Source organism: Myripristis murdjan, chromosome 19, assembly GCF_902150065.1.
Source record: "Myripristis murdjan chromosome 19, fMyrMur1.1, whole genome shotgun sequence".
Taxonomy (NCBI): Eukaryota; Metazoa; Chordata; class Actinopteri; order Holocentriformes; family Holocentridae; genus Myripristis; species Myripristis murdjan.
This window is the reverse complement of record NC_043998.1, coordinates 16,588,164-16,609,692: the sequence shown is the minus strand read 5'-3', so window position 1 is coordinate 16,609,692 and position 21,529 is coordinate 16,588,164. Positions and strand designations below refer to the sequence as shown.

The 21,529-nt window shown below is 41.9% G+C and overlaps 2 protein-coding genes across 5 annotated transcripts in view; both read right to left on the bottom strand.

Annotated features, from left to right (window-relative positions):
• The window catches only part of spata20 (spermatogenesis associated 20), a 49,255-nt gene extending 31,910 nt beyond the window's left edge, over window positions 1–17,345 (bottom strand). Inside the window, exons 1-12 of one of the 4 annotated variants that reach the window (XM_030078058.1) lie at window positions 16,974–17,345; window positions 15,533–15,661; window positions 15,391–15,455; window positions 14,959–15,113; window positions 14,718–14,861; window positions 14,182–14,383; window positions 13,832–13,962; window positions 13,250–13,354; window positions 12,017–12,091; window positions 8,672–8,884; window positions 8,165–8,357; window positions 7,106–7,274 (exon numbers count right to left, since the gene is read on the bottom strand). In XM_030078058.1, the coding sequence (XP_029933918.1) occupies window positions 7,106–7,274; window positions 8,165–8,357; window positions 8,672–8,884; window positions 12,017–12,091; window positions 13,250–13,354; window positions 13,832–13,962; window positions 14,182–14,383; window positions 14,718–14,861; window positions 14,959–15,113; window positions 15,391–15,455; window positions 15,533–15,661; window positions 16,974–17,176 (1,784 nt within the window). In that variant the 5' untranslated portion in view covers window positions 17,177–17,345. The other 3 variants (XM_030078059.1, XM_030078060.1, XM_030078061.1) reach the window with 3 other exon arrangements.
• Window positions 17,346–18,782: 1,437 nt separating this feature from the next.
• LOC115378228 (PI-PLC X domain-containing protein 1-like) lies at window positions 18,783–21,529 on the bottom strand. Its single transcript, XM_030078415.1, has 6 exons — window positions 21,412–21,529; window positions 21,061–21,185; window positions 20,831–20,962; window positions 19,657–19,824; window positions 19,281–19,470; window positions 18,783–19,083 (listed from the first exon to the last, which is right to left on the bottom strand). The coding sequence occupies exons 1-6, from the start codon at window positions 21,527–21,529 to the stop codon at window positions 18,836–18,838; spliced, it is 981 nt and encodes a 326-aa protein (XP_029934275.1). The 3' UTR covers window positions 18,783–18,835.

Below are 21,529 nucleotides of genomic sequence, written 5' to 3'. Positions count from 1 at the left end.
GAAGACAGATGTGCCCTTCCCAATCTGTCTCCCGTCCCAGCTCCTAGATCCATGATTCCAGATCCTAAACCTGTCACCCCAAATGCCAAGCCCTTGCTCTACATTCCCACACTGCTCCTTCCCTTTCCACCTCTAACGCCCACACCCCGTCTGGGTGAGTGTGGCCGGATGTACGGTGACAGCGGGGCAGATAGCACCGTGTCAGGAGAGGGTGGCATATGGACGGACGGAGATAGCGAGGAATGGGGAAAGGATGAGAAAGAGGGGAGGATTTGGATGAGATGAAGTGCCCAAGGGCTTTGAGAGGTCAGCGGGAGGTGAGAAGTCACATCTACGCCTGTGCTCACAGACAGACAGACATACCAAGGGCTGAGTCATAGACTAAGCCCAGCAAGAATTTCACACATGACGACGCACACAGGAGGTGGCCAAGTTCAACCCAACGAGAGTAACATTTTCACAAAACAACACTCTGGAATGGTGAAAATGCTTCTCCAAACAGCCTTGGAAACTATTCTGCACTGATATCAGAAATATGTTTAAGTCCTTACTTAAAATGACGCAGCTAGCAGCAATGGACATCTATGGACATTGTCTAAATTATTCCTGTCAACATTCAGGTTTTTCCCAGGAGTTTCCATAAAGTTTGTTTGTGATACAGGTTTCACACTGATTGAATCAATTAATTTTATTTTTCTAAGGAAACAAATTTAGCATCCTAGTAGTTGTTGGTCGTGGCAATTTTCCATCCCTATTCTAGGGCTATTTGCTGTTTGCTTATAATTCAGTTTGGTGCTACTATGGTGCCACAGATATCATTTTGTTTTTATTTGAATAGTGTTTTGTGCACGTGTTGCACATACTCCACATGTGCGGAGTATGTCACGATGATGTGTCATTGTTCTTTAACTTAAAGAACAATGTCAAATTTAGGGTTTTATTTCATTTTCAGATACATTTTCAACACATACATGAATATAACAATAATGATAAACACATATAACATCAAACTTGTGTTTGTTATTTCCGTAGGACCCACTCAGCTGACCACCTGTGAGTCGTGGGAACTCACTACACTGAAAACCTGTTTACATCACTGCAAAAGTCACCAGTCATCTCTTTGACAACTTCCCTTTTCAACTGCTTGATTTGGAGCAGTCTGTGTTTTAGCCTAAGCACCAAATTCTCATTATTTCTAAACTTCTTCCTTTGTTTGTTATGTTTGTTATGGGCCTGTGTACTAAATTTGGTCATTAAAAGAGACTGCCATGTTGTCTGCTTCCCCACGCTGACACACTGCCAGCCCCATGCTCACCAAACTCCTTCAGGATACACACACTCGCTCACACAGCCATATGTCATCTGGCTAAGGTGACTCCAGTTACTGAGATGACAGCCTGTCAGATGGTCTCAAGAGGACTTTCCTGACACACACACACACACACAGGTAAGAGCCTTTCACAAATACTCAGCAGGCTTTTCATTCACACCTTTAATTGGGCGTGTTAAATGAGTCACTTCCCCCAGACAAAAGATAAAAAGCCTTGTCAGTCTACCATATCATAGAGCGCTGAGAGACCGTTTTATTGTAATAACTTCATAATGGCTCCCTCGTACACTAGCCGCCTCACTTCCTCCCCCTGAACAAGCCGACGATCTGGGTCACACATATAGTACATTGAATCCCATCATTACAACAGTGGTGACCTTTACGTTAGTGAGTAATTTAATGCGCTTGCCCGTGCTAGAAAATGTACCGTTGAAGTAATGCTCAGTGTCAAAGCATATGAAATAATGTCACACAGAAAAATGGCAGAGGTGAGAGGGGGAGATACAGAGAACCGGAGAGAGAGGCGAAGAATAAGAGAGAGGTTAGAAACAAAGACAAGAAAAACAGAAAGACATCCGTGGAGATTTCCCGGCTGGTCTCATTAATCAGGAGACACTGCTGGTGTTTGCTTTCCTGGGACAATCCAGAGACTAGAGGAATTCTTCTCATACATTCCTGTACTTCTCAACTAATTGCTCTGTGTGCACCAGCTCATGTACTGAGGGCTAATACTTTATCTCCTACTTTCACTCTCTCTGGCTTTTGCTTCTTTCTAATACTCATACCATCTCCCTAAAGGCCACAGGACACATTCCCTCTTGTAAAAAAAAAAAAAAAGTGTAACTATGTGAAAGTAAAGCAGAGTGCTGCTGCAAAAGAGCATGTATGCTACATGAAGGTTACCTGGATAAAGGGCAATTTTCATCATAAAACTCTTAGCATAAGGGTCCTTAGAAACTAGAAATATCACTAAATCACACAAAAACTATCTGGGCTGCACTAGGGGTGAGTTGGAAAATATTTTTTTTAAATATAATTTTATTATTTAAGGTGACCTGTACCTTAAAATAAATTTCCATGTTGCAAGTGTGTATTACAACTGATAATGGGCTCAGAAGTCATGTCTGCATTTGTCTCTGATGTCTTGTTATTTTTGAGCTCTAAGCATAAAAAAATCATTTTAACCTTTTTTTGTATCTGAAAAAAGAAAAAAAAATCATCTCTTTTTTTTTTCTTTTTAACCTGAACATGATCACTGTAGTTTCAAAGCTCAAATTGCTAACTGTTAAGTGGTTAACCACACATGATGACCCGTTGCATGTGACTGAACAGCAAGCTGGTCCTAAATTTATTGGGTAAAGCCGGTGACAGCAAAAACAAAAACAGTTAAGTATTCAACACGGACTGCAGGTTTTGTTTTAGCAAAATAATTATTTTGGCTAGAAAGTGGCAGCAGAATTCAAGGGATCCAGTCTCATTTAAGTGAGAAATGTGCAGATAAAAAGCATCCAAGTTTTGAATGCCAGATTAAATCACAGACTATGGCAGGGATAACTGTGAAAAGCCCATGGATTTTCCCCATTGAGAAAATGTTTTGGATCAGGGAATTCCATATTTGGGCAAAAATTTGCAGTCAAAGTTACGTCTGAGGTCTATACCACTGATGAATGGTGTCTGGTTTCGTTTATTTGTTTGAAATAAATAGAAGCAGCATTGAGTAATTACTAGCAAGAACAACAACAGCCACCATGGCTCAACAGCCTCAAAAAAAAGAGCATCACCTACAAAATTCAAAATTCAGCAGCAGAAAATCCAAAGAAAAACACTTCACAATCCCGCCCTCCCTGTGTGATTGACAGGTGATCTCTGGGAGGTGAAGTTGCAGAAACACCACAGCAATGAGCACTCAGCACCGAAGATGGATTAGCACTTGAATTGCAAGTCAACATTTCCCATGTTTCACCAGGGCCTCGCTAAGGTCCCTGTGCTCTTATTGTCAGGCATTCCTCTCTGCTCTCCGAGGGCAGCAGTAGTGCTCTAAATCATCCGGTGCCAACCACGGACCACAGAAAATCTATGGCACCAACTGCTCGACACTTGCACAGCCTATTAACCCAGTTACTCAAAGCACCTACCATTCCTCCTGGTAAATTAGCTCGCGGCTCATACGTGCCTGGCATGACAGAGTCATTTACCCATGCATGGAAACCAAACCAGGCTTTGGAAAAGGGCCTTGGTAAGCATTCTCACTGCTGACACATCCTGAATTTGACAAGTATGAATGAGACGGAAGCTGTGGAATACGGCCAGCGTGTTAAAGGCACAAGAGCGCATCTGTGCACGTGTGTGTTTAGAATTGGGTGTGTGTTTCATCATGTGTGTTGTGGGACTCCTGGCATATTTTCCTGCTGATTCGGTGGCATTTCGCACTCACTCATTCACAGTAACTAGGGCACAGCACTGGCCAAGGCAACAGAACGGGGACACCTGGAGTAGAGGACTGTTGTACAATCAACAAGAGGCTGCGTGTGTACACGTGTATGAACCAATGTTTGCAGAACATCTTCTTTCGTGTTGAACAAATATGGCAAGACCAAGGATTCTGTTTAACCAAATTTTAACGCTTTCGACAGATAATTCAAAATATTTTCTGTAATAATGACAGATAAAAAAAAGGTATTGTTGCATCAGAGGACTGCAGTCCAGCAGCTAATAATCTGTGAAAACAGTTGGTCCACAGCATTTGTTTGCTGATGTATATCTGCAGTTGGCAGAGTAGGAGAAGTCTGCTACTACCTGTTTAGAAAATAAGTCCCAACTGTGTACTCGCAACATACACTGAGAGGAAAAAGGAGCATAAACAGTCCACTATAGGGGTGTAACAGAATGTAGCTGATGTGTGATCCATACCAATCACCAACAAATGCTTGGCACCCATGTGAACCACGGATTACTAATATAAATATATATTAAATATAAGCATCATAGTGAAATCATAGTGAGCTTTTATGTATTAACTCCCTAAATCCCAATGCAGAGGTGCACTGAAAAGATAGACAAGGGAGATGTATGTTTTGCAAGTGAAAAACAAACCAAAGTGCAAAGTATGGTCATGTGAAGAAAGTGCGCTGTTCATTGCAAAAGCAGCCACGGCCAGCGAAGAGGGGAAGCACTTGAAAAGTGTTTTACGGAATAAACGAAATGCAAAGTTGCACATGATACAACCGTGATACAATCCATAATTTTGGGATCCGTTGCACACTTAGTCCACTGTACTACTAAACATGTCTTGCTGTGTGGTGCTGTCATGATGATTCACATTACTCCTCCCTATGTCAGTCATCTCTATTGTAATCACAGGAGACAGGCGTGCCTGCAAGCACTGTACCACTTATATGTTATGTTTCATAAATTCCAATTTTCATTTTCAAGCTTTCAGCCTGTTTTAGTTGTTTAGTTGTTACTGGACTCATTCTTGGCAAATGCACAAATTAACTGAGTAAGCTTAGCTTTTATATTTTTTACTTGTATTTAAACCAGTTAACTGAACGTTGTAACTAATGTGCATTCAGTGAACAAGAGCAGGGGTTATGCCCAAAATGACTTGAATCCTCAATAACATTTTATGTCTTTGTCCCGAATTTGGTTTGATCAACCAGTGGTTTCACTATGGCTGCACTGACTATGGCTGCCCCCAGAGATGTTATAATTCAGTCCTCTAATCTAGCCCACAATGCAAAGATTGGAAAAGGGCTTTGAGTTATCACATTCATTGCCATGATCTGCTGGTGGGTGAATCCTTGATAATAATAACAAAGTTGTTTCAGGGATATAAATGGGCGTACTATAATACTGGCACATATACTAAAGTGCAGCACAACAAGACAATATTAGACAACAGGAAAACAAAAATTAGGTTGAGTAAAAAGTTTTGAATTTGATGAATATTTTGTAACTGTTTGTTACAATGATGAATCATGAGTAATTCTAGCAGAATCAAGCGATAAGAAACTGCTTCTGGTCTGCTCAATCCCCTTTCGGCAAGAACATGCCCTCAAGACGTGCCCTTGCACAAGACACTGAATCCCTGCCAGCTCCTTGGTACTGTTCTGTAACTAAGTCTGAACTCCCTGTGGAGGAGAGTCAGAGAAAAGATGAGAATCCCCCACAGGTATCAAGTGCCACATTACATTATATGACGATTAGGCTACTTGTGGAAACCTTAGTCATGCTGCATGATTACACATGATTAATTGTGCAGCCCTTGGTATGAACCAGCATGACTACATCCCCATAAATTTACTCCTCATCAGCTAATTGCGTTGACAACGTCCTTCGCCCATTTTCTGTCAGGGGATAAGATCATCAGGAGAGCCTTCACTCATTTGCTTGGTTCTAGTATAGGGAGAAGGTTGGCTCATGTCCAAAAAATGCTCAAGTGTCCAAGATCATAGGATTAACATTTGTGAATCCAACACTGTAAAAACACTCATTCTCGGACTGGGATGTGAGGAATTCCAGGGGCCTTTTTTTCAAGTTTAAGAGGTCCCCTAGTCTGGTTCCAGATCTGTGAATCACACATTCACTTTTTAAAAATTCAGAGTGATTCAGTGGGTCTGGTGTTGCCAAATCAACTGCGATTTCTCAGCTAAAAAAGTGACCAGCCCAATCAGTGCCTCCGTAGGGCACAACAAACATTGATGATGTAGTTCTGCTGTGCCAGAGCCACAGAGATCATAGCAGCTAACACTGGCTAACACAAGAAAATGGAAGATAACACCATAGATGTTGCTATCAATGTTTAAAATGAATTACAACTAAAAACACTGAAAGCAGAGCAATGCTATGTGCTGAAGGCACTTCTGAAAGGGGAAGATGTTTTTTGCACTCTGCCAACAATATCTGGCTAAAGTTTAATTTATTAACTAGCCCTGCTGGAAAGCTCCCAAGGTCTGTTTGTTAGAATTAGACTGAATCATTCATACAAATATTTTTCAATGGCTTTCTGGCATTTGTTTAAGCCCCTTTCATCAACAAACTGAGCTGACATAAACGGCACAAAGTGTCAACATGGGAGAGGCTAAACTGACATACTGGACATGCCTATCCCACCCTACCTGCCTCTGACTGGCTTGTTGCCTTCAGTTAAAGTTAGGGTTAGCCAATCAGAGTTAGGGTAGGGGTGGGTCTTCCTGCAACACGCACGTTCAGCATGCCAGTTTAGTCTCTATTGTGCCAACATTGATTTGCAGGTGGCGTTAGTTGCTAAGCTGGACTGATGCGCAGCGGCACTGTAAACTGGCTTAAAGCAGCTACCATGTCAAGTGAAAACTACGTCACAGTGGTTGCGGTTAGCGGGGTTCAAATCCCTTCGCCCACAGAAATCATATTAGCCTATTTCCATAGGCGGAGGGGCAATTTCAGACTGAATAATGGCATGGAAATGGAATGGTTATTCCGTCAGACTATTTGGTTTGAGGTCCCCAGCAAAATGGGGAATAGTTAAATTTCACGGTAACGTAATTCATTGAAAATTATCCCAACTAGACGATGTACAGGAATGACTATTCTACTCATCACATTTATCTTCCAAAATATACAGTGATTGTTATACAACTTTTAAATTAAAAAACCCTAGCTTAATGGAGGTTCCTGGGACAAACTCTTATAAAATTGGTCTTGGTCACTTGATAGGAGCCTATCATGCATGACACAATATTACTTGAGAACCCCTGCTTTAATTCAACTTTTTTGGCCTAAACTTTCTCCTCTTACATCTGTTCCACCTGCATCTGGTCTCCGCGGTAACAGGATCGGAGGATGGTCTGTTGCTCTGTGTCCCACAGGTGATTCTTTAGGAAGTTGGCGGCCTCCACCGCTCTCTCCAGCAGGGCCTTGTCCCCCAGCACGGCTCCGACGCGAGCGTAGCCCGACAACATCAGACCTGGAGGGGTGGAAGGAGGAGTAGGGTATGAAATGACTACGATAGTTTGGTTTAAAATATCCGCTCCTCTGGGCTACCAAATATGTGGCAGCACCGCAGTTCCCAAGTTGGTTATTATTCCCGCTCTTTGAAGTTCCCCTGCTCTGTCTCATTCCTCCTCTCTCTCTCTCTCTCCTCTTCCCTCTTTCCATTCCTCCATCCCTCCCTCCCTGCTTCCCTCTATTCCCCTTTCATGTAGCGTATCAAAGCCTGCTGAGTGCAGGGCCTGGTGTTCAAAGTGTTGCTGCGGAGGACAGGTGATTAATGGAGGGGTTTCTTCATTAGAGAGGAGAAGGACACTCTTGCGTCTAATTGGAAAGTTCCTGGGATCGCAGCGCTTCATTACCTCACTAACACACTCTGTCTTAAGACGTCAGCCCAGTGAGGAGCATTTGTCTGTGTATGTGTGCATGTGCAGTGTTCCTTCTGTTCTTGTTCTTATTAACTACCCTTGATACACTGTGTTGGACAAATAATGCTGAGGAGGCTCTAAGTTTGCGTCACGCCGATGGGAAAAGTAAGAAATAGTGACTCCTATTAATTATCCATAACATGTTTATATAAATAAACTGCAATTTTGCTACTTCCTATGGCTGATAGATATAATACACTGATTTAGCAAAATTTGGCACACAGTGAGTGGCAGCAACAGCAGATTAAAAACAACAAGACAAATTAAAAACATTTTATAACACAGAAGCACAAGCAAATGACATACTGTAATATAGAAAAGTAATGATGTAAACAAAAACTCCAACATTTCTGGAATGGTCCTTACTAAGCTTCATTTTATTGGCAGAAGCTCAGGTACATAAAACAGCCTTGTCATTGTGACCCTATCTCAACTTTACCGTTCCATGAGGCCAGCATCTTGGTGTCCAGATGTGGGCGCGGCCTGCTCTTCCTCACTTCTGCCATCTTGGCCCGAGCAGAAGCCAGTAGCTCGTTGACTTTCTCCACGCTGATGCCAAAACGAGCAGCCGTCAACTCCACCGAGTAGCGCACTATCAGCACGTTCTGGCCGAGCAGCTCCCCGTGGGGGTCCTGGCAACACACAAGGGAGGAGGGCGTGCACAGGAATGAAGTGACACTCTAGACTGCGGCAACTGCCATGGTAATACTTTGATAGAGTTAGTACATAATTAGCCTAAGCAGAATCCAATTAATACCCTGAGATATCTGCTCAGACTGTTTATTTAACTTGTCATGCAAACACTCAGGTGTTTACTATGACATTTTCCAGTCTGCGTAAACAAAAAGTGACTTCAGTGTGCAATGTTACAGAAGATGACCACATTCAAATGTCACCAGGAATCTTGGTGTTATTATTAATATTAATACAATGCAGCACCACTCACCTGTTCTGGGTCAACATTGCCTTGCTCCTTGACCCCATAATGATGCATAAAGATGTCAGCCTGCGTAGCGCCACCATCGGCTCCATCCACTATATCAGGCAGCAGCTCCCGAACCTCTGAGGCCGTCCAGACGCAGAAAGCACCCTCCCGTTTCTCCGGCCCCCCTGACATTGGGACAGAGTCTGCATCCTCTGCGCTGTAGAATCCTCCAGACTGTGCCAGAAGATGGAAAGGAAAAAGGGAGGTGGGAGCAGAGGGTGAATTGGTATTCAGTGAGTAGTCAGACAGATTGAGATGTAGAGGTGTATGACTGGCACACAAGGCCTGTACAACAGCCTTGACATTAAAAAAGTGCAGATGCTGTTCAGTCCCATGGCTCATGACACTGACTCTATCAGACTAGCAGACAGCTATAAAAATAATGTGAGAGTGCACAGCTGTGATGTAAAAACTGGTAACTCAAGTGAAGTTTTAATAATATAACCTTTCTTGTGATCATTAAAAACAGGCAAAAGGCACAAAAAATCACCTCCTTCTAAACCGTTCGAGTTTGAGGAACAGTTCACCTGATCAGAAAAAGACATTTTCCCACTTACCCCGTTGCAATCTATGTATCCAGATACTCAGCAGCAATAGCTCCTTCACAAAAATTATGACACTGACAACCACTAAAATTACCGCCCACGAGGGGGAACAGTTTCATTGGAAACTATTTCCTGCCAAAGAACACCAACAAACTGTATCTATCCAAATTCGTACGTGTTCAGAGAAGAGAGATGCGGTTTGCAAGTGTCATGGTGGGTATCTATACCACTGATTTTTTTCACATGCACATTTTTGACAGTCTGAGCTCCACAATCGAATACCTAGGGAGGAGCCAGGAGCCAGGAGACTAGAAACTAACCCTAAACCTAACCCCAGGATCGGGGTTTTTCTTTTTTTTCTATTTTGGAGCAAATATTCCCTTTGACTGAACAACTTGAATTTGCTTTGACATGATCACAACGTCGGGACAACAGCAGAGGTTAAGGTCGCTGGTTAAAAACCAGTGTTGGTAAATTTGATTTGAAGAGAAACTGTAAATGTGTAACTAAAACTGTTCTAGTTCTCGCAGCTGTAAGTACTGCTGATGTGACCTTGAACAAGACAATATTAATTCCCACACTGCTCTAGAGGGATTTCTCAGTGGCCAACATATCTACATTGTGGTGTATTGTGTGTGTCTGTGTGTGCGTGCACGCTCTCAGTGGACTTCTCCGTGGCTCTTCAGAATCACTGCTACAAAAGTGATGTTATTTCTCCATTAATCAGCCAAGACAAATATGGATATGAAGGGATGAAAGACTGCTGGCACTGGACTTCACTTAATGAAAAGGAGGGTGGCTCTGATATTTTTGTTTCATCACCAAGACCTCAACATTACTGTGCTGGTTATTTCTCTTTCTTCCTTGGTGGGCTTATAATTGACTGATTAATGAATCAGAGGGACAGCAGAAAAAAAAAGTCTGCTGAGGAGGAACATTATCTTCGAATCAGTGTTGCCCTGAGTCTAGACAGCACAGCTGGCTTCAATAGCCCTGCTCTATTATACACGGGGCAGCGTAGTTCCATCAAGTTAAATAATAGACTTTTAAGCACTTTTTAATGCCAGTTAGAATGAGATTCAGAACTAATTTTGCAAATGAAACCAATATGAAGATGAAGGTGAAACAATTGATCTATGAAACTACAGGTCTTTGTGACTGGGCTGATTTCTCACCGGACCAAGAGCACGCAAAAACATATTTAACTGAATTTAAGTCTTAAAATGCTAGATCCAAGCATATTCAACACCCTGGGTTTGCAAATTATCACTAAAGACATTTTAAGACTTTTTCAGGGCCTTATATGGCCTACACAGAGCACCTTCAGGCACTCTGTGTAGGGTATTTCAACAGTAATTCTGAGAACCCTGCTTTGCTGAGGAAAATCCCCGTCTGCCACCGCAGCACAAAAGAAACATACTATCTATGGTAAATTACCACTGCGGCATAATTCATTAGCGTATAATTACATAATAAATCTTGGAGAATATAATGATCACAATGAGCGTGGTTTTAATTGTGTGCCCCGTTCGGTGCCGTCAAGTCATTAATCAAAAGAAAATGGTCACCGTGCCTGTGTAGTAGAAGGGATCGGGATTGACCCTTAGAGAAGAGCAGAGGTTATAAGTGTTATTTGTCAAAGGGCACCACCCTTATCCCTCATCCATGTACACACACGTGCATGCACACAAACACACACACACCCAACACAAAACTGATCATCTCCTGGTGGAACCTGCAGGTAAGAATATGCTTTGTTAGCAGCGGATATAGCTGCATATATAAATATATACAGAAGTTGCAACTACACTTTGTTTGGCTCTGCTTATGAATGCTTTCTATTGACTGCATTTATTATCTAAGACTAAATTACATGTTAAAGGAACAATTCGCCCCAAAATACAAAAAAAAAAAAAAAAAAAAAAAAAAAAAAATGTATGTATGTCTATTTTCCCACTGAAGCCCTGGTGCAACTGATCCATCCAGTTTCTATGTGATTTGGCGACGTTTCCAGGCTGTCAACTGGCGCACCAATACAAACCCACTAGATGGGTTTTCGTTTACGGCGCTCAAACTGTCAAAAAAATTACATGTGAAAAACATAACAGCAACAAATCTTTCCAACGACAATGACACGGTCACAAGGAATAATCCACAACCATCACTGATTTCACGAGTTTCACTGCAAACTATATTCTCAGGAAGAACACCTGACCAACCTGTACCCATCTACCCTACACAAGTACATATTAGAGGTGGAGAGATACAATTTGCTGGTGCTCTGACGACTGTGGATTATTCCGAGTCTCCATGTCATCATTTATGGAAAGAGCTGCTACTGATGAGTTTTTCCCCATGTAAGTTTCTGACCTCAAGAAATACCCATCCAGCTCCACAGTATCAAACTGCCAGGAGCCAAGGTAAAAGTAGGGTGGAAACCTCACTAAATCACACAAACTATCTAGACAGATAAATTGTATTTAGGCTCATTGGGAAAATATTTTATTTGTATTATGGGTGGACTGTTCCTTTAACCTTAACCCATTCTAAACCTAATTCTAACCATCATTCTAAAGTCCTAAATCCCTCTGTAGTATGGACTGGCAAAACGTTCTCACTTCAGAGCAGTTTCCTCATCACACTATCCTTGTGAGTGCATTTGGTCCTAATAGGGATAGAAGTAGAACACCTTACACATATAACATAACACACACACACACACACCCTCTCACACGTGCTAACAAAGGAGGAGATGGTTCACCTTGTCACTCAGGTCTCTGGAGACGTAGAGCAGTATATCCCTGGCCACATCTGCAAAGAACTGCTCGTTCGATACCTGGAAAAACAAAAATACAGCGCACACACCTGCTTAGAGTCATATTTCAATGTTAACATAACCTTAATAATACAGACACGTTATTTATATGCCACATATTAACTGGGACCTCCAATATCAGTGCTGAGGTAGCCTCTTTTTGCTCATTAAACACAAGAAACACTAGCATGTATGTGTTTGTGTGTACATGTGTGTGTGTCTGCGTCCTAATTAACTTTTTGTTTCTTAGTGTTTAGTCTCTGTCCACTCTGGAAAACAGGCCAGCCAAGCATACACTCTTGAGGAAACACTTAAAACTGTGGCATCCAACTCAAGTGCTGAGTACAACGTGCTCATTCAAAATTGCCCAGTGTTGGGCTTATTACCCAAATAAGCCACTTATTACTTAACACTCATTTGAAATGTAACTTCACTTTTTATTCCCTGGGAGTAGTAATTCATTAAAGTACTCATGACCTTCCTGTTAGACCCCCAAAATTAGGGGTCACAATTTGTCTTAAAATCAGGATATCTCACTTGCCTCTCCTGTAAACAACTAGAGAAACAAAATAAGAGCGGACGTTTGATGTTAGTGTCACACTTTTGCGTACTAAAAAAAAAAAATAAATAAAAAATAAAAATAAAAATCAAAGTAGTGAAAGTATTTCCACTTAGGAAAAGTAAACTTTTCAGACATTTTTTTTTCCTGTTGACTAGGTCAATGCATCAACTGAAAGAGGGACTAATGTGTGTATTAGTCCCTCTTGTTACCACACATAAACACACACACATATATGTGGCACAAGGAGAAATAACGTTTTAGTAATCTAATCTCAAGTTTACAGGGGTTGATAACAAAAGTAACATTTTTATATGAGCTGCATTGTTACTGACATTGAAATAACAACCCATTATGCTGTTATAGGATAATTTAGGACTGTAATGCCTTATTAGCCAGCTCTGTCATTGTGAGTGTGTGTTAGTATATTCCCTGCCATCATTAGAGTTTGTGTTTATTTTTGCAACTGCAGATGGTTTCAAAATAAGGTAACGGACGGTTTCACCCTGATGCTTTAGGCTGCCTGGCTAATATGGCAGTGAATTACTTTGATGAGATGGGATGAAGAAGTGATGATTACACTGTCACATACACAAACACAAACACATACACACACACACCTGGTAGGCAGTTATATAGGCCACCGCCAGCTGAGCCTGATCGTACAGCATCTTCTCAAAGTGGGGAACGTGCCAGGAGGAATCTGTAGAGTACCGGTGGAAACCCTGGGAAAGAGAGCGCGAGTGAGAGAGCAGGAAAAAGAGATAATCCATGCATACATGATAAACATAAAGACAAAGAGATGTGTTTTCTGCTGATAATACTAATTTCTATGAATTTGTTTAAAGGGCCATGCCAGTGGTTTTGATTGCAACAAACCATTTTACAGATCATGCAGGGGCACTAAAATTTCACAACATATAATCAAAATCCAATGATGGAACACTGATGTGAAGAAAGTTTTTGTTTTGTGCTTTTGCAAGTGCTTGCTTTGGGAAAAGATTAGCAGAAGCATGAAGTACACACAAAATCACTGGTATGGTCCTTTAACTATGACTCGTCACCAGTTAATGTCTATAATATTCCAACAACTATATTACAGACTCACACCGGTTTTGCACAAATCAGAATAAAGTTTTTATGTTTATGTTCAAACACACACTCGTTTATGTATGTGTCTGTTTGCATAAATGTGTATTAACCTGCGCTACATGGTCATGGATGCCTCCCAGTGCCATCATGCGGAGTGTGTGCAGCGTCATCTGGAGAGCCTCGACCCCTTCTGAGGTGGAGCGATTCACAGACCAGTACGTCATGAGGAACATCAGATTCACTATGAGGGAAGGGAGAGAAAAAGTGATGAGAGAACAGACAGTAAGAGGGAGAGAGGTAGTGTGAGTGGGAAAATAAAGAGAGAGTGAGGAATGCAAGCAGAGAGAGAGAGAAAGGAGAGAGGGCAGAAGAATCTGCTAAACAGGTCTGATTAAAACAATTCCAGAAGGGTTCAAAGCCAGGGAGATGGCCACTTCTGCTTGGCTTTTAGTGTCTCTACCTGGTGTGGGGAACTTGGGAGCATCTCTGAAGCCTCCATACTCCTCCTCATAAGAATGGGTCAACTGCTGAAAGCAGCGATTAGCAACGTCTGGAGCCAGAGGAGGGCTCTCCCCTGGGTTTGCAGCGACGGCTGTCCCTTTCTTCAAAGCGTCTAGGACTCTCTCGCCACTCGACTCCAAAGCAGCACGGTTATTCAGCCACTGAGAAGCAGAAGTTACAGTACATCAATATAAACAGTGATGACCAAAAGGCAGGCTAGGTATCTGCTACAGCTACAGTATATATTACACTATACACTATATGCTCTTCCACCTGGACATCTGATCATGATAATAACTGGCAGGGATACTTGCATGTTTAAACTTTGTGAAACTGTCAATCATGATGTACTTTTAATCACTGATTCATTTACATGCAGCATCCCAATTCCCTAAGTGGGGAAACACTTTGAATTGTAAAACAAAATTCAAACAATCTTCAAGCAAGCGTCCAAAAACAAAACATGCTCCAAGTGTATGAGAGAAGTCTTGTTACCTGCTCCATAATTCTGATGGCGACAGTTTTGAGCCCTGGTCTTCGTCCTAGGTCTCTGGGAGGGAAGTAGGTGCCCCCGATGAAAGGTCGTAGGTCAGGGGTCAGCCACACATTCATGGGCCATCCTCCACCTCCACTTGTTGCCTGGAGACACAGAGCACATCCAAATCCACAAAGGGTAAATACGACAGCAGAGACGTTACTACACTCATGTGTAAGAATCCTAAATGCACACACTCACCTGTACAAAAGTCATGTAGACCTTGTCGACATCTGGTCTCTCTTCTCGGTCAACTTTGATGCAGACAAAGTTCTCACTGAGGATTCTGCCGATTTCCTCATCCTCAAAAGACTCTCTCTCCATCACATGGCACCAATGGCATGTTGAGTAGCCCACTAAGAAGGGGGCACCAAGAAAAAGACATTAAGGCGTGAAAGAGATCTTACACTTTCAATAAGAATACTACTGTAGTACATTAGTATAAATTCATGTGTTCACTCATGTGGAATCGGATTTCTCTTCCCTCAACGTAATATGTCTATTACCTCCTCTCAATCTGAAATATGTGGCACTTTTTTTCTTAATGTGTCCATTTATGTGTTCTTGCTCCATTCATGTACAATTCCATCATCCAGGATGTGTGTCAGTGTCAGATGTAATAGTGTTTATTACCTGACAGAAAGATGGGTTTATCTTCATTCTTGGCTTTGTCAAAAGCATCTTGTCCCCATGGATACCTAAGACAAACATGACATTAGGCAATGTACTGTAGACTTTAAGGCCAAGTGTCTTTCTGCATGTGAAACTCACTCACCAGTCAACAGGGTTGTGTGCATGCTGCAGCAGGTAGGGTGACCTCTCCTTGGCTAACCTGTTGGTGTGTCTGGGAGGACTGGATGATGGCTCTTCGTTCCCTGATGCCATGTTCACAGTAGCAGAGGAACTGGATACAAAAGCGTGCAACACATGACTTGCAACAAACATCACAATATGCTTAAATATTATGGAGTAAAAAGGGCAAAAGAAATCATCTGTCAGATAAAAAAATAAAAATAAAAAAAAAATAACTGCAAATTAAATAAATAAAGTTTCATATTAGCTAAATGCAAAATTATATTGTAAACATCTTTGTGCCAGCTACATTGAAGTGATCAAGCCATTCCTCATTATTCCTAATTTTACCACTACATTGCACAATAATGTATCCCTGTTTATAAGTCCAAGTATACCAGTACATACTTACAGTATCCATGTAAAAGATTAGAACAGCTGCTTACATGACAACAAATGTCAACAGCAAATTCCTTGAAAACACTGAGCATCTGCACTGAGTAAGCGTTTAGTAACGGTGCATGATGTAACATTGACTGGCTGAACATTAAATCTTGTATTAGACAACACTGGTTAACAGCTAGCAACATTAGCATGACTGGCTATCCCCAATGCCTGAAGTTTACTGGTGGCTATTCTACCAAAATAGCAATTAAACTGACATACACACCACATAGCTAACTATCACTGCCATAAGGTGGCTTTACAGTATCCTCGATTAGACAGAATGTACTGTATAGCACATAACTACACAGTGTCCATAGAGTGGTTATTATGTTAGTTAGCCAATAGCCACACAGAAGCCATGGTGTGTTTTAGCTGCATTAAAAATGTCACAACTTACAATGACACTGCTTATCGACAAAGCCGTACGCGTCAGGAAATACAACTTGTATGTTTTCTTAATTGTTGAGAACCATTTTTCAATTTGGCTTCTGTATATTAAGCAAGCAAGCCACTAAAGTGCAGCCACTTTCATGCTACCGGCTAACTCAGCTATCACTAGCTATGATTCAATGGCTTTACAGTAGCTCCCATCTACTGCATGTATTATACTGCGCATACAGTGTTTAACTGTATGCCGAATTGAAGAGTGAATCCTATCAAGTACGTAAAGTGTCTTAAAACCTGGGTTGTACGCAATGCACATCTGCCAATAACCAGAGACGCGTTAAATAGTATGTTTTTTGAATGAAGCTTTGGCTTAATTCACCTGCCTGTAATAAAAAGGAGAGCATACGCTAACGGGGCAAAAATACCTCACTGTATGTTAGCTATGATGCTAACAGTAAGCTATCACCTGGCCAGATAGCGTGTCATCAATTTCCATGTTACAAGCAGTCCACTCTGTGCATGCTAACGCTGGCCACAACTTGTCAAAGTACCAAGCTATTAGCTGACAGCTAACCTGAGCTACATTTTACCTGAATCGGCAGCGCGCGGGCCGGGGAAGGAGGAGCGGGGACTTGTCGCTTGTTGGCAGGTGAGGAGTTTGTCCGACACCCCTGGTATTACCCCCGGAGATCTGCAGGGGACTGTCCAATCCCCCCAAAACTACACTTAGCAGACGAACAGGCTCCCCACGGCTATTTTTTGACACCGCCCGCCCCCATGCTAGTCTTAACATCTTAATCCAACACACTCACTGTCTGCTAAGCCAGTGTGTGTTACTATCTCCAGCTCCTGTAACACACCAGCGAAACTCTGAGAACAGGCAACAGAAAGACAGAGGCGGACTTTGCCAGTAGGTAAACGTCGGCAACCGCCTTGGCCCCCAGCAACACCTCATAAAGTTGTAAATAAGAGAGTTTCTCTTAAGAAATAGACCAATGTCACAGCCATTTCAGTCTGGCATTGGTCAGTATATTAAAAACACCTTTACTGCACATTTGATTTGTACAGCTGCTGCTGTCACCTTGTGCCATGCTTTCATGCACCCTCCTGGCTGGACAGGTGTGCAATAGGTGCCTACCCTGTGAGCAAAGTACAAACAATAGTCTTAATGCAATAGAAACACCAGCAGACAACATGACAGCAGAAGCAGCAGGAGCCCTCGACCAAGGCAGGCTGCAGCCACAGCAACACAGCATAAGGACCAGCCACAGCCAGTGGCGGATTTAAGAAATTTGGGGCCCAAGGCAAAGGCAGGCATGGGGCCCTCTGAAATTACAAGACAACACACAAAACAGGGGCCCCGAGACACACATAAAACGATAAGCATTCTGCTGGCATTTTAGTGAAAGGATTTTAATCAAAACATAATTAATGTGCGCAAATAAGTAACAACTGTATTAACCATAAGCGTATGAGGAGTTTTATGGGGCCCTCAGGAACTTGGGGCCTTAGGCAACCGCCTAGTTTTGCCTAATGGTAAGTCCGCCCCTGGCCACAGCGCCGCCACAACAGCCAGGAAGAGGGGGATGACAAATTAGTGGTTCCAGACTAATTCTTAAATGTGAATTTGCTATGCATAGCCCACAGCAGCAGTCCTGCATGTGGTGGGAAAAAGACAATAAATACTGAAAAGTGAAGTGGTCTTTTCTGAGTGACAGCCATCTATTTGTTTTGGCGGAATAGTTAGCACTGACAAACATATTAAGTGTTCTTTAGCAAACATGTAGAATGCACACAATTAAGTTTTTTTTATTCTCCATTGTGTTGTATAGTTGTGTTTATTGTATTTATCTTGTCCTGTCCTGTCCTCTTTCATTGTCACGAAACAGGGAATTTGAGCAAGTTTCCAGATGTGCTGAACACATTGTGCATGTGTTTAAAAATAAAAGTAATGGAGGTTTCCATTGCGCTGGTCGCCTCTGTTTAATTGTCATTCCAGTTCTGATTAAACAGGGTTCTAAACTGGCAACACCCACAGGTGCATAGTGGTGTTTTTAAATAAATAAGGATTGACCTGGGGGAGAAGAGAGGGATATGGGAGGACCATGCATGTGTTTGCCTCAGACCCCAAAATCACTAAGTCCACCCCTGCAGAGAGGTTGAGGTGCTTTCCTTTATTGCAGTCATATAATTTGGTTGCATGAGGGTGCTTTGACAAGAACAGACCAATCATCACAACAATTCAATATGAGTGTGAGTGTGAATTTTATTGCATCCTCATTCTATAGAAAAGTGCACAAGAAAAGGAACCTACACAGACAACTTCATTTAACAATAGAATCCAGTCCTCTGTTCTTAACAGTAAATTGTGTGTGTGTGTGTGTGTGTGTGTGTGTGTGTGTGTGTGTAATAGACAGAGAGGGAGACGTGTGGTTTCCCACGGCACTCTCAGTTATGTTTTTAGCAGTTTGTCATTGAGCTTGATGACAGTGGAGACAAAGTCGTCACGATTCACCAAGTCTGAGGCGATGATGTTCACACATTTTTCTCCATCTCCAGGCGTTTGCTTTTTCACCCACTCCAGCATAGACGGCAGACTCTTCTCAGTGGCCTTGACGAGGGTGGCACTTAAGGAAATTATGTACTTGACTGCCTTGATATCGTCCGGCAGAGTCAGATTCAAGCCGCAGATGAAGAAAACTGTCGATCACAGAGGGCAAAGGTCAGCAATCCCATAAATGTGTAGAATGAAGTACCCTTTTTAGGTGATAGTGCACATGCATCACCACATGAAAAAGAACTGCACTACAAAGAGAACTGTATTTTCACATAATGCAGTTTAGTGGAGGCTGTGATCCAAAGCACCTTATAGTACAATGAGTACTGTAGAAACTTACTGTTATAACGCTTCTCATCTGTCAAGTAGTGATCCAGTTTTGATTTGATTTCTTCAGGATACATACTGTTACCATAGTAGTAAGTTATCCCTCCCCGTATGTCGGGGTCATGTTCTTGACCACGTGGATATTCTAATGAAACTATGACGTTTCTCCCTGATTCCCAGCACAATTTCAGGGTAGGAGTTTCCTGTTGGGTCAAAGGAGGAGTTGTTAATTTTGAAAGCAGCATAAGCTATTTTGTTTTTTTAGCTTGAGGTTTTATTTCAGAAGGACAGAGTTGTTGGCTAAGTTACACTAATAATGTGATAGGTTTCACTCATCCATCTCAACGTCTCTTTTCAGAGGCATGCAGATGTTCTCCTGTGTGCTTTACCTTTGTAGGGAATAGTTTGGCTCCAAACAGGTCCTTGATGAATTTGATAAGATGGCCGTAGATTTCCTTTTCAACACTTTTGTCGATCCCATGGAAGTGGGATAAAGCCAGGATCAGGATCTCTTTTGGATGTCCTTTTGCCCAGTCTTTTATTTCCTTGAGAACAGTCTAACCACAAGGGAGAGGAGTGATTTTCCAGTGCAAAGTGCATCAAATAAAGAGATCCTCACTATTTTCCCTAACTTAATTTGATGTCTAAGTTCAATTGCTATAAATGCTTAAAGGGATGGTTCACTTTGGTGGATCATTTACATATTTTATTGCATATACCTCTACGAGAGCATTAGAAGGGCCCTGGGAGCCAATGGTAAAATTGGTCATTAATCATTAATAGGCAGCCAGCAAGATGACCATAGTGTTAAAGAGACTGCCCATTACCAAGAGAGGGGTGCCTGAGTAAGACACTAATTTCGAACAGTTTTATATTCTATAACTGAGCCTGACCTCTGAAGTAAAAAAAAAAAAACATGCCTATGTAGCTCAGTATTGGATTGATTGAGTATTGGATGAAATACCTCACCCATTTATGTATGTATTTATTTGTTTAATATCTTGTTCCCTTGGTGATTATGGATGATGCTGTGTTCAGAGGTCCATTTGTCAAATGCGGTATATCAAGTGATCTCAACAACACTGGCTTTATTTAGATGAAACTTGGAAGGGTGATGCATCTTTGTACCGTGCTCTGGCATTTTAAAAAATGACACTTATTGGCCTGATGGCAATGTTATATTTAAAGGTCAAAATTGCATTTTTTAAAATGAAATGCTAAAAGCTGTCCTCACAAATTACACTGACTGGCCTGCTGAGTAATGTTTGTGACACCACTGGTCCAATTTTGACAAAACATGGGGGGATGATGAATGTCGTTATATTGGGTCTTGAAAACACTACACACATTGGCCTGATGGTGGCACTGTAATTAATGGACAAAGTCTTTGCTTGGCAGATAAAAAAGAAAATCCAGCATGCCAGTAGTGACTGCTTATCCACAGACCAAATATTGGTGAAGTGTTGCTGCCTCCCTAGGTTTTGAAAGTTGTTCATAATCCACCATAATGGCATAGCATGCTAATAATGAGATTATGTATGGCATTTTTCTCATCATCCTCACCTCGACATCTGTCCGTGTGTACAGGCCATGTGCAAAGTACAGCCTGGTGGGGTCGCTGTCGTTTGGTTTGCGAGCAATTCTCAGGTCAAAGTAGCGGATCCCTGCATCCAGTTGTTCAGTGATGTTCACTTCCTGTATCACAAACCAATACAATGTTTGACACTGACACTTTGATCTGATCTCTCTGTCTTGCACACAGTAGACAATCACAAGAGGTAAATAATTCTGACCTGAGTGACCGACCAGTTGTACACCTTTTGGCGAACGCAAGCCAGGCTGCTGAAGCATATCAGCTGATCAGGCTCCATTATAGATGACTTTATGTCCAGGTCATAACTCATTGCATCATGGCTACCTAGGAATTGCCAAACAGACACACACACCAACTTCGCAACAATATCATCACTTTAATAAAGCTGATTGTTTTAGTATTATTAAGAATAGCAGTGGGTTTTAGCCACCATACCCTACTGGCTTCATCATGCAATTGCCAAGTTTGTTAATGACCTAAAGCCATGACGGTATTTAGTACAGTGCAACAGCTGAGCAAGATGCTGTGCAGTTGGAAATCAGCATCATACCTGGTATTGCCAAATTCCACAGGGGAATGTCATGCAGTTGATCTGGCAGCTCTGACATCCAGTTGGAGAAGCCAGATTTTCCCTCTCTCCCTTCTGCTTGGTCTGCAGCTACAGCCAT

What these genes read in the sequence shown, in the direction of transcription:
- LOC115378228 (XM_030078415.1), bottom strand. Translation starts at nt 21,529, where the DNA reads ATGGCTGTAGCTGCAGACCAAGCAGAAGGGAGAGAGGGAAAATCTGGC. An exon ending in GTGGAATTTGGCAATACCAG is followed by an intron (nt 21,186 to 21,411) that starts GTATGATGCTGA and finishes GGCAATTCCTAG; the next exon opens with GTAGCCATGATGCAATGAGT. An exon ending in AGATGAGAAGCGTTATAACA is followed by an intron (nt 19,084 to 19,280) that starts GTAAGTTTCTAC and finishes TGTGATCGACAG; the next exon opens with TTTTCTTCATCTGCGGCTTG.